The 13,295-nt window shown below is 40.9% G+C and overlaps 2 protein-coding genes across 2 annotated transcripts; one reads left to right on the top strand and one right to left on the bottom strand.

Annotated features, from left to right (window-relative positions):
- Positions 1 to 903: 903 nt before the first annotated feature.
- Positions 904 to 2,983, top strand: LOC117299064. The gene is made up of 2 exons (XM_033782467.1): positions 904 to 1,284; positions 1,937 to 2,983. The coding sequence occupies exons 1-2, from the start codon at positions 1,174 to 1,176 to the stop codon at positions 2,672 to 2,674; spliced, it is 849 nt and encodes a 282-aa protein (XP_033638358.1). The 5' UTR covers positions 904 to 1,173; the 3' UTR covers positions 2,675 to 2,983.
- A 4,703-nt stretch (positions 2,984 to 7,686) lies between these two features.
- LOC117299696 lies at positions 7,687 to 10,129 on the bottom strand. Its single transcript, XM_033783249.1, has 2 exons — positions 9,723 to 10,129; positions 7,687 to 8,648 (listed from the first exon to the last, which is right to left on the bottom strand). Exons 1-2 carry the CDS (start codon positions 9,834 to 9,836, stop codon positions 8,088 to 8,090), a joined length of 675 nt encoding a protein of 224 aa, XP_033639140.1. The 5' UTR covers positions 9,837 to 10,129; the 3' UTR covers positions 7,687 to 8,087.
- Positions 10,130 to 13,295: the final 3,166 nt, after the last annotated feature.

The raw sequence follows: 13,295 nt of genomic DNA on the forward strand, positions 1-13,295 counted from the left end.
TAAAATGAACAGCAATACAAACTTACTTGGGTAAAAGCAAAGCAACTTTTGATAAAAGCATTTTGAAAATCATTTCGAAGTTTTGTGGTTGTATGATATCAGTTTTTATTCATTAAAATAATAATAAAATAATAATAATAATAATTATGAGAAACGTTACTGTCAGAAATGTTTATAGGATTGTGTAATCCATTATGGAATATTCTTCCTTTGTGGATATACTCCAGACTTTCGAATATATCTAAGTAAAAACGCTACCGCCTTTTGGAAAGAAATGCTCATAGTTTAAATGAAATGGAAAAGTGACCTTTTCATTGTTGGTAATTTTCAAAACCAGTGTGCTCACTTGATGTATCTGAACATATGCATAAAATAAAAAACCTGAAAATTTGAGCCAATTTGGTCCTCGAAGTTGCTACATAATAATGCAAGAAAAAAAAACCCTTGTCACACGAAATTGTGTGCTTTCAGATGGTTGATTTCGAGACCTAAAAGTCTAATCATTCTAAGGTCTCGAAATCCAATTTGTGGAAACCTCAAAAACTACGTCATTTCAGATGGAGCCGTTCTCACAATGTGTTATACTATCAACAGCTCTCCATTACTCGGTACCAAGTAAGGTTTTATGCTAAAAATTATTTTGAGTAACTACCAATAGTGTCCACTATAAATTACTAGTTTATTTATTCTTCTTTTGTTAGTTTGACACTACGAGCAGTTTGTTTTCCCTTGTAACGTCTTTGACTATTATGGCTAGTTGTGTCTGACGTCTTGTAGACATGATCAAGGTCACAGTCATATGACGTCTTGGAAAAACTATCATGACTACGTCAACAGTTTTGTATTTCACTTAATATTGGCTTATTAGGAAATCGGCTGGCACCACCAGTTACCTCCTACCATTCTGGTGACCTTCCTCGGTGGAAATCGGTTTGTTTTTATACCGGACATGCACCGGGTAGCGTTAAAGGGATGGCGTATGGACTCTCATATGCAACGACACACGGTTAAACACTTAGTGAATTCTAACGAAAGTATAAATGGCTGCAGAGTTGGCCTACAGATATACACTCCGGTTGGAAATACACTGAATCATTCTGTTGAGGTGTTTGGAGGGACAAGGAACCTATAAGTTTGTTCTGGTGGTCCACTAATTTCTTATAAACTGAAGAGATGTTCCCTAAAGGGACTGTGTCAGCGGCGGGTGCACCGACCGAGAAACCACCGGTTACCGCCCAGAAAGAATCCACTGTAGTCTACATGGTCGACAATACAGAGTCACAGGTACGTTCAATCATCCGGTGATTGTTGAATCGGTTTTAAACTTCCATCAAGAGTTAATTTTTCACTGTTCCACTTGGTTATCCATTCCTTTTTGCCGATACTACTGCTAACAGTTGTTGTTGTTGATGATGCTGTTTTAGCCGTTGTCGGGTAATATTTTGATATAATCGTTGCATGTTTGAGTTGTTGTTGATGCTTTTAATTATTGTTGTTGCTGCTGCTGCTGTCACTGTCGCTGTCGCTTTCGGTTTCGCTTTCACTGTCGATGTCGATGTCGTTGTCGATATTGGTTGCCAACTTTCGGAAAAAAAACAGGCCATTCAACCATGAACACAAACGCCATGAACAACATTCGCTAAAGTGCCTTTGTTTTTCGGAAACCCTTTTAGTTTTAAAGTTGTGTTGACCAGGTACTACAAATAGAGGATTTAGGGGAATACTAAGTCTAGTAAATATTCTAAAAACAAATTAGTGTCTAAGGTTTAAATGGGTTGTATCTTCAATGTCAAGGCGTGTGGCTGTACATGAACTCTCAAAGATTAAGTAGCTCTATGATATTTGGCCTAGTAAGTAATAACCGAGTATCCGTAATTCATATAATTGTTATGGACCTTTTGTTTCAAGTGTTGTTTCTGTCATCATCTTTTGATAGGTTGATGCTGTGAACGAGTCCTATTGGCGTACCCAACGAGCAAGGATTTGCGCATGCGCTGTCGTTCTGACTACACTCATCCTGGTCGCTGGTACCCTGGGTGGGATCTTCATCATACTAACACATACGAAGGGAGTGGTAACCATTGACCCCACCCCGAGCGTCAACCAAGACCACGAACCTCTAATCAGTAATGAAGTGCCGTTGCCGAAGCTTCCCGAGTCAACAATCCGCATTAAGATCGACGATGGTGGACTTGTACCGCCAACGGAACCCACGACCCCAGACCTCATAGCTATCGATGACGTCACAGACTACGTCACAGATGAGGTCTTGCCATCAAGCAGTATTGATTACGATTCGTCTTCACAGCCACCTTCGGTCGCTTCTTACAACCGCCTAGGCAAGAATTACATCAGTTCATCCTACCCACACGACAGTTGGTACGCAAACGGACAAGAAAGTATCCCACCCTCGGATCGGAGCGATTGGATCGGTCCATCAGAGCGGGAAAGGGAGGAGGCCGAGGAAGAGGTTTCGGGAGATGATCAAGGGGAGACTGTCTATGGCTCCGGTGAGGAGCCGGACTCACCTAGCGCTGATACAAGCGTCAGGTTCCCAGACAGCAGTAGCGACGCGTACCATTGGCGCTCACGTGCCTCCGATGGCATCGTGGCCAGCAGCTGGTGGGACCGCAACGAATACGACAGTTCCGAGTATGAACTCTACTCTTTATAAACTGTGCTAGAGTTTAAAGCCACTTGACACCTTGGGTGATTGTCAAAAGCCAGTCTTCTCACTTGGTTTATCTCAACTCATGCTTAAAAATAACTACATTTGAAAATTTGAACTCAATTGGTCGTCGATGTTGCGAGAGAGTGGAAGGAAAAACACCATTGTCGCACAAATTGTGCGCTTTCAGATGCTTGAATTCGAAACCATTGCTGAGGTTTCCATTAATTCCAAATGCTGTAGTGAGAAATTACTTCTTTCTGAAAAACTACACTACTAAAGAAGGAGCTATTTCTCACATTGTTGTACTACAAACAGCTCTCCGTTGCTCGTTACAAAGTAAATTCTTATGCTCACAATTATTTCGAGTAATTAACAAAACACAATTATTTTGAGTAATTACAACACATGTTGTACTTACGTTTTAAACATGTTTAAATTATCTTAATTGTTTTTATCCATATACAACGATGTGTGTTATCACTGTATACTCAGTACTTGCCCAAGTTCTGTGAAAAGGGAAATCAGAGGGAAATATCTCTCGGGTGGGAATTTTCTTTCATTTTGCGTCATTGTGACGTACATTTGGGTAAGTTTGACATGGTATCCAGGCCACACTGACCCAAAAATACTCAGTTTAACTGTTGTAAATACTTCTTAAAGTTCCATGTGAATAAAAGCATTGAAACATAATATTTTAAACATTAATACTTGGCTATTCCGTTTATGTTTGACGTGTTCAATAAGGGAAATGTGTTTTTACACACATCAAATAAAATAAGTGCATTTAAATCGCTTATGTGCTTTTAGTGCCCTGTTTCTTGGGTCAAACACTTAAATTGTCAGTCTTTGTCAGCTCCCTGTGGAGTATACAACCAATGGGCGGCAACCTAAAAGATAGGTGAGACTGGAGGGGGGAGGGGTGTAGCTTCCCAAGAAAACTTGTCCGCCTGAGATCCCGTCCCCTGCATACTTTATGGTCTAATGTTTGGGAAATTAACATGGGCCGTTGGAGGATAAATCAAAAGAGGGCGCTATCAATAGTAAGTTGTACACAGTTCGCCGTATTGGGGGGGGGGGGGGGGGCAGAATCAACTGTCGCTCATATGCCTCCCAACAAAATGTTCGTTTTAAAAAGTACCACACAAAGACGTCAGTTTGTTGTCAACGGTCCCCCATAGAGGGCTTTCGATCCCTCCCCCTCCCTTTCTGAAATTGTCTGTTGCATTATAATAATCTGCCAAATTTACTTGGGAAACATTTCTGCAAAACCATTGGTAGGATTGGGGGGGGGGGGGTGGTGGGGCAACGCCTTGTTGGGGTTTCGGGAGGCAAAGCCCCCAGAAGCTCTTGCGAACTAGATGACGCAGCGTTTTGCACGTTTACGTGTTCATTTCCACAGAAGACTTTATTCAAATACATCATCACAACACGATGGTCAATTTCACATTGCCAAACATTATAGAATTGACTTTATTGTTAACATTGCTACAAGTGTTTAGACCATTGAACTTAACATAATAATATCCACACGGGTACTCACAAAAGACATGACACTAAGGATTTGATCCATACATGCTTAATTATCAAATAAATATCAATATGAGGATACCCGTTAGATAATAATAATAATAATATAATAATAATTAAAGATGCTATGTCAGATTTTTGGCCGATTTGACCCAAATATTTTGATTTAAAATTCAATAGGTATTTTGATGGGGGTCGAGAAAGTTACAAGCTTTCATTTGAGCCATTGCTCGAAAAAGTCCGCCAATTATTAGTAGCAGTGAAATAAAGTGCTAAAAATAAATTTTTGTCGGGGTCCCGACAATATATCACGTGACCAATTCTTATGTGTTTTATAAGAAACGTTTTAAATTTTTGTCATGGTTCCTGACCATTAAAAGTAAAAGTTTAACTTTTTTTCGAGAGCGGGTGATACTCTTTGAAATACCATTCACTCAAAAAAATCTACTTTTTAATGTTTTTGGGCCAAAAATCTCACATAGCATCTTTAACCATTCGTGTATAGCGCATAACACACAGTAATAAAACATGTCCCTAAGCGCTCTTGGGAAAAACGCAACAGAAGACAAAGACAAGATGGGTAACAAACAAAATGGATGAATTAAAAGTTAAATAAGTGCGTCTTTAAAGCAATCTTGTATTTGTGACAAGGTATAATAGCTTGAAGGCCCGGTCCCACTGCAGTGATAACGAGAACGATAACGATAACAACACAAAGAGAACGCATTCTATTGGTTGAATGAGCGTGTGCGTATTCTGCGTGGAGCAATTCAACCAATGGAGTGCGTTCTCTTTCCGTTGTGATCGTTATCGTTTTCGTTAATGCTGCAGTGTGACTCGGCCTTAACTCTGTTTAGCATAGTTGTTGAGCTTAGCTATGTGTGTGCTAGGCAGCTCTATGAAAGTAAGCTCAGTGAATTAAGCTTTTAGAAATTGCCCATTGAGAGGGATTCTACCAGTTTTAAAATACTTATATAAAATCAATTAAATTTGTCTATGACAACTATTAACCGTGTAACTTCCCTTTAATTGTTTATTGTTTATTGGAGCTGTCATATCGACCCCAGCTGCCCTCATCAAAACGGCCCCAGCTGCTGCTGGATTCAATGGTGCCAACGGAAAAACGTGAGCGCCAGAGGGCGCTACTACTGCTGTCAGCGTCAGGAGAGTCGTTGGCGCTGGTAACAACGCTAGGTAAGCCTGGCTCCTCACCGGAGCCATAGTCAGTCTCCTCACCGGAGCCATAGTCAGTCTCCTCACTGGAGCCATAGTCAGTCTCCTCACCGGAGCCATAGTCAGTCTCCTCACTGGAGCCATAGTCAGTCTCCTCACCGGAGCCATAGTCAGTCTCCTCACCGGAGCCATAGTCAGTCTCCTCACTGGAGCCATAGTCAGTCTCCTCACTGGAGCCATAGTCAGTCTCCTCACCGGAGCCAAAGTCAGTCTCCTCCTGATCATCTCCCGAAACTTCCTCCTCGGCCTCCTTCTTTTCCTGATCCGATGGGGCGATCCAATCAGTGCTCAATCCATTAGTGCTCAGTGAGACTGTGGGCAGAAGCTCAACGTCTAATGTGACGTCATCGATAGCTATGAGGTCAGGGGACGTGGGTTCCGTTGGCGGTACTAGTCCACCATCGTCGATATTAATACGGATAGTTGACTCGGGAAGCTTCGGCAACGGCACTTCGTTACTGATTAGAGGCTCACGGCCGTGGTTGAGGCTTGGAGTGGGGTCCGTGGTTCCCACTCCCTTTGTATGTGTTAGTACGATGAATATCCCACCCAGGGTACCAGCGACCAGGATGAGGGTAGTGAGAATGACAGCGCAAGCGTAAATCCTTGCTCGTTGGTTACGCCAATACGACTCGTTCAAAGCATCAACCTATAAAGACAGAAACAACACTTGAAATCAATTATTAACAAATCCTATATATTTCGGATGCTCAGTTAATCTCTGGGCCGCAATAGGCCTACATATAACTGTTTTTTTGTTCTCCTAACAACACCAATAGCACCAACAACAGCTTTATAGTAGGCATTTTGGTGAAACAGAATCAAGTAACCAAGCAGAACAGTGAAAATTTAACTCGTGGTTTAAGTTCAAAACCAATACCAATTCAACGGATGATTGAACGTACCTGTGACTCTGTATTGTCGACCATGTAGGCTACAGTGGATTCTTTCTGGGCAGTGACCGGTGCTTTCTCGGCAGGTGCACCCGCCGCTGACATGGTCCCTTTGGGGAACATCTCTTCAGTTTAAGAAATCAGTAACAAACTTTAGACATCACAATTGTAGAGCTCCAAACACCAAACTCAACAAAATGAAGTTGCTTTTACTCCATACAGGGGTTTATATAATGTAGGGCCTACAGCCGCCTACGTTTTGTGGCCAACAGTGAACGGTGCAAGTCCGGTTTAAAAGCAACAAGGATTTCCAGTCATGAGGTCATTGTCGTCGGTGTGTGATTACTTAGGGACTTTTCGTTTTCGACGACGGATGGTTCTGCGACGGTATAGATGACATTTGGCGTCATCTGCGCATGCGTCGGCTTTGAGGACGGTCGTCCCTCAACTTCTACGACAGTACTTGGGATGAATCTTCGTTGTGCTGAAAACGACAACGTTTAGCTGAACAACCGTCGCAGAACCATCCGTCGTCGAAAACGAAAAGTCCCTACTGTTGGTACCAAACGATTACTGTTGGGCGTATTGGTAAAACAGAAAACTGTTGACGTAATAATTTCCCAGAAGTCATGACCGTTAAATTATCGTAGTCTTCAAGACTATGGCACTGGACACCTGTGGTGGTTTTCAAAGACCAGCCGTCAGTTTATGACGTGATACGCATACCGAGTAGCCCTACGTGTTTATGGTATAACTTTTGGAGTATTTGCAAATAATTATATGACGCATCCTTTAAAATTAACTTCTCTAATTCGGAGACGTAAACGTTCACCAAGTTAGTTTTTATTGTCATTAAAGTTTGTTTGGAGTATTTACAAATAATGACGCCTCCGTTAAAGGCAACTTACTCTCAATCGGAGACATAATACGGTGACAAGTAAGTTTTTATTGTCATTGAAGTTTGGAGTATTTAAAGATGCTACGTCAGATTTTTGGGCCCAAACATTAAACAATAGATTGTTTTTGAGTGAATGGTATTTCAAAGAGTATCATCCGCTCTAACGAAAACAAGTTTAATTTTTACTTTTAATGGACAGGAACCTTGAAAAAATGTAAAGCGTTTCTTATATAACACATAAGAATTGGTCACGTGATATATTGTCAGGATCCCGACAAATACTAATTTTGAACACTTTACTAATAATTGGAGGACTTTTTCGAGCAATGGCTCAAATGAAAGCTTGTACATTTCTCGACCCCAATCAAAATACCTGTTAAATTCTAAATCAAAATTTTTGGGTCAAATCGGCCAACAAACTGACATAGCATTTAAACATAACGATGCCTCATTTAAAAATAAATGTTATTCCGAGACGTAATACGGTCACCAAGTACATTTTTATTGTCATTAAAGTTTGGAGTATTTACAAATAATGACGCCTCCTTTAAACTCAACTTACTCTCAATCGGAGAGGTAGTACGGTCACCAAGTTAGTTTTTACTGTCATTAAAGTTTGGAGTATTTACAAAATGGACGTCTCTTTTAAAGTCAACTTACTCTCACTCGAAGACGTAAGACGGTGACCAAGTAAGTTTTTATTGTTATTATTATTAAAGTTTGGAGTATTTTACACAAAATGACGCCTCCTTTAAAGTCACCTTACTTTCTCAATCGGAGACGTAACACGGTGACCAAATTAGTTTTTATTGTCATTAAAGTTCGAAGTATTTACACATAATGACGCCTCCTTTAAATGTTAGTCTTATTCCGAGACGTAATACGTTTCACTGTAACTACTGCTACTGCTGCTGCTGCTACTGCTGCTACTATCAATAGACACACTGTCACTCAAAGTAAAGTCTGAATCCTCGGAAACATATTCGCCCTCCTGATCATCTCCCGAAACCACCTCTGTTACGTCACCGAGGTCAGAGGTCGCAGGTTCCGCTGGCAGTGGTCCACTACGGATCTCAGCGGATCCGTAGTCGCCCTCTTGGTCATCTCCGGAAGTGGCTTCCTCGACACCGTCGACAGCTTTGAGATCAGGGGTCACAGGTTCCATTGGCGGTATCAGTCCACCGTTGTCGATGATTCGGATTGTCGGATAGGGAAGCTTCGGCAAAAACGGCTCTTCGTTTCCGACCTGAGGCTTACCGTCTCGGTTTGGCAGCGGGTCCGTGGTTACCACTCTGTTTGTGTGTGTCAGTACGATGACGATCCCGGTCAGAGCACCAGCGACCAGGATGAGTGTCGTCAGAACGACTGTGCATGCGCAAATCCTTGCTCGTTGAGTACGCCAGTATGACTCGTTCACAGCATCAACCTAAAACGACAGACACAAAACTTGAATTAAATCATCCATAAACCAAATTTTGGTTTATGTAAATTTGTTTTCGCATTAGTAACCAATAATTGTTTCGGTTGAATTGCCCATTGGTTAATCACTGGCCAATGACAGAAAGTACGGTTATTGGTTGAGCCGCAAAAACGCACCAATTATACGAACTGGTCGTGGTCGGTCTTCACGTCGGCAATATATTATTTTGATATTCCAACAAAACCATGGCTTTTGTGTCGATGCAGGATGTTGGCTCATGATAGTCAGCTCGCAACCATGTTGCTTTATAAATTATGTTACTTTTAAGCATAAATATATAGTGTAAGCAAAGAAAACCTTTCTAATTTTTTTCTGAAAGGGAAAGTATATACCTTTGGTGTATGAAACCGTTCTATTGTTTTAATCATTATGGTTTAACAATAAAATCCAACCTGAGCAACCAAAATGTTAGGGGTAAAAAAAAAAATATATAGACACATTGTATGTTTGCCTATGGCTGGCCGCAACGATGATATAGTTGATTGAGAATAACTATGGGCTAACACATTGACCACATGGAGGTAGAAACAGCTATCTTCACGACCAGTAACGCCATAGAGCATATAGGTACATTGGGATTTTGGCAATCAACATTTATTTTACCCATCGTGTCCGTATCGTTTCAGTTTAGGCCTATTGGGTCCTATATAAAACAAACATGATGAGCCCGACGTTGGGCCAACTTGAAAGGGTGTCGGTCACTCGTAACTTTACCAGTTTATACAGTTGACACTTCTTACCTATTGCAAGGTATACAAAGAAGTGACAAAAATTTGTCTCAAGATACAGAGTGACCCGAAGGTACGAAGTGTCCAGGGTACGAAGTGTAAGTGGTAAAGTACGTGGTGTCCACACATCCCTTTTGTCGACTAATTTGATTGATCAACATCCATGTACAAGTCTGACGTATTTATTAATGTTCTAACTATAATTTGTTGGTCCTATACATTGACCCAACGAAGTATGATGCTGTATGGGAGCAAATCGTTGACATTAACTTGTGATGGAACTTCAACCTACCTGTGACTCTGCATTGTTATAGACGATATTGTCGACCATGTAGACTTCACTAGCGGTGACCGGTGGTTTCTCGGCCGGTGCACCCGCCGCTGACACGGTCCCTTTGGGAAACATCTTTTCAGTTTAAGAAATCAGTTGATCACCAGAACAAACTTTAGACGGACATCCCTTGCAGAGCTCCAAACAGTTAACACTAAACTCGACGAATGACTGTTACAGTGGTTGTTATTTCCTTTTGGTGTTTATAAACGTGCGTTTACCCACGCATTAGTTTCCTGGTTGCAAATGCATTGTTGTGCGCAACTGGTGTTGATTACGAATCAGTACCCCGTAGCCTTCAAGACAACTCGTTTTCAAACACTTGTACCAGTGCGCAATCCATTACAAAGTGCAGCGCAGCGTTATTCGTTGGCAGACTTGAATTCAAGACTAATGGTCATCGGGTGGAGGTTTTGTTTGGGGCATGTCCCAATGATGATCAGTGGGTGGACGTAACCGTAGCCTTCAAACAAATCGTTTTTAAACTCTTCGGTAGTGCGCAAATTCATTACGTAGTGCACCGCTTCCTTGTCAGGCTTGAATTCAAGACTAACGGTCATCAGCTTGAAGGTTTCTAATAACAAAATTCACCAGTGAAGGTCGGTGGGTGGTGGTGACTACCAACCTGTTTCCTAATACGGGTCAAATACCTTCCTGTTGACGTTATTAGAGCTCCTTGCTGGGGCGAACTTGCATAACGTTCGTGCCATGCAGTACCAGTACCATCAAGTAAACCCCATTGGGTGCACCCCATGGAGCATGGTGAACCTTAGAGAGAAGGCCATGCGACAACTCAGGGGAAAAATATCGACCCCCAAAAAAATTTCTGAGAAATTAAAGACTTAAAGGCACTCCTGACTTGGTAATGTTTAGCATAAAAAAAAGAAATATAATGAGCAATGGAGAGATATGTATTGTGAAAAGCATTTCCCCCTGAAAGTAGCTTTTGAGAAGGAGGTTGAACTCACTCAAACATAAGACTTCAGGCCTGAAGCCTTTTACTTATAGGCATCTGAAAGCACACACATTTGTGAAAAAGGGATGTTTATCTACCAACTTATGACAAAATCATTGTGAGAGTCCAAATTTTCTCAGATTTGTAATGTTATGCATGGGATTTACTCAGTGAGAATACTGGTCTATGATAATTACCGAATAAGTGCCTTTAAAGTCGTGGCTTTCATGGCCAGGCTCCTTGTTTTTAGTGGATGAAACCATATGTCTACTTCACGGACTGTGAGGCTAGGGGGAAACACTGTTTGAGCCCCGTGAGTAGGTATATTAGCAACGTGCCCCTGGTGACAGCTGATTTGAGTCAATGTATAAACCAATTTGGTCCAACCCTTGTGAGTTATCTCACAACAAACTTATTTGCGGTGGGGGTGGAGTTTGTCGTCCCCCTTTACATTTGATACGCCAATGAAGAGGTGCACCCTGATACAGTTGCAGGTGGTTTCATTCGTCGACCTCCCAAGATAGAACACTGAGTCAAGTTCCATGCTTCTTCTCATTGAACCCAAGTCTCGACACTCATGGGGAGACATCGTTTTCTTCAGCTGCGCCACACAACTGGAACTCTCTACCACTTAATCTTAGATCTTGTCTTTGTACCACAACATTCAAATTTCTTCTCAAAACTCATCTTATGTCACAGTTGTTGTGTCTGTTTTTCTTTGTTTTGTTTTGTTTTGTTTGTTGTTGAACACCCATCAGGGTACGTGCGCATTACAAGTCTTATTATTATTATTATTATTATTATTATTATTATTATTATTATTATTATTATTATTATTATTATTATTATTATTATTATTATTATTATTATTATTATTATTATTATTATTATTATTATTATTATTATTATTATTATTATTATTATTATTATTATTATTATTATTAAGCCGTCTACGGTTCTATGGGCTAAGCCTACGTGTAGCCCGGACTATGACGTCACACTTCGAGGCTCGTGATTTACGCCAAAGATTTGCCTTTTTAGCCCACGTCTCTAATCAACTTTGACCTCCCATTCATTTCATTATGGCCACAACGGTCCTGGAGTTTCGTAGTTAAATCCGACGTACATGCGTATAAAGCCAAAACCTGTCTTTATCTTTGCTGATACATATAGGGGACAGTAGGCGTAGTTCGGATAACTTTTTGGAGAGAAAATTTAACAGCAACTTTTCTCTGAAATCGTCTTTTCAAAACAGAGATAATTTTAAGCCATTGTTTCCTCGTCGGTTTACGTGCACTTCCAACATTGTTATATAATAGCGGCTACAGAGCGGGAAATGTTTTTGTTTGTTGCCACACACAATCTTACGGATCCGGTTTGTGGGGATGGGCCGGGATCTAATTGCTGATGTTGAACTAACTCTTGCTGAAATAATTCCATTGAAGGGTCCGGGTTGAACAAAGAATTACTCCCTTGTGGGGTCCTCGTTGATAAATAATTCCCCTGTGGGTTACATTGTTCTACTGTGTACAATACCCCACAATGGCACCCCCGTGAGCTCTACTGGGCGCTAGTAGGCTTGTGTGTATATTACTGTCAATAAGTTTGTCCGTAATGCATGCATGTGCGGAATGTACACAGTACACAGTCAACCCTCCTAATGTTAGTACAATATTTGTAAAGCGCGTTCTACATCAAGATTAAAGCGCTGAAAATAGCAAAACCAATGGTCAGAACTATAACATACGACAAATTAAATCTGGGGAAAAAACAGAGTTTTGAGGCTAGTCGCGAGGACGGCGAGACTCGTCCTCGAGATAAGACATAATTGTTTACAGTCTTGTGAAATATATGCCCAGTGTCTTTAAACAAGCGCATAAGTCCGACACATAACGAAACTTGTTTATTTTATGACTTGTTTTTTAAAAAAGTACAAACAACTGTGACTGTTATGAATATGTGAGAGGTGGCATCCGTACACCGGATAAAGTTGCAAGACAAATATCCTCGATGTTTTTAACTGATGCATTTCCGTTAATAGCCCGATCAACAAGAATATATCCTGCCCACCATAAACGAGGAAACAATGGCAGGAAAGATAATATGGGGCCTTTTTTAAAGTCCCGTAACATACAGTGCAAAATGCTAAATGTTAAAGAAATACAGTGCAAATTAGGATAGACCTTTTCGCAAATACCCATTGCACACGCGCTAACTGTTTAATGGGGTGCATTTTGGGGCCGATTTCACAAAGCAATAAAATTCATCGCAAGACAAATTTTCAGTATCACTAATAGCGATTTGTATTGTGACATCACACTTTACTTAGCAACAACGATTGATTTGCAGTTATGGTCAATCTTAGATCTTTGTGACAGGTCTATTTTAGTTAGCGATCATGCTTGATCGCTAGCTAGACCAGCATGTACCCTCATTCCACGCATATGCACCGAGTGTTTTGAGATCAGGTAATTTGTCATGCTTACTATTAAAAAATGTACGGAAAATATTAGTCTCTGAGCTTTTTACAGAAATGGGAAATTATTCATTTGCTCTTGAACGGTAATCTTCTGCTCAAT

This window comes from Asterias rubens, chromosome 14 (assembly GCF_902459465.1).
Source record: "Asterias rubens chromosome 14, eAstRub1.3, whole genome shotgun sequence".
NCBI lineage: Eukaryota > Metazoa > Echinodermata > Asteroidea > Forcipulatida > Asteriidae > Asterias > Asterias rubens.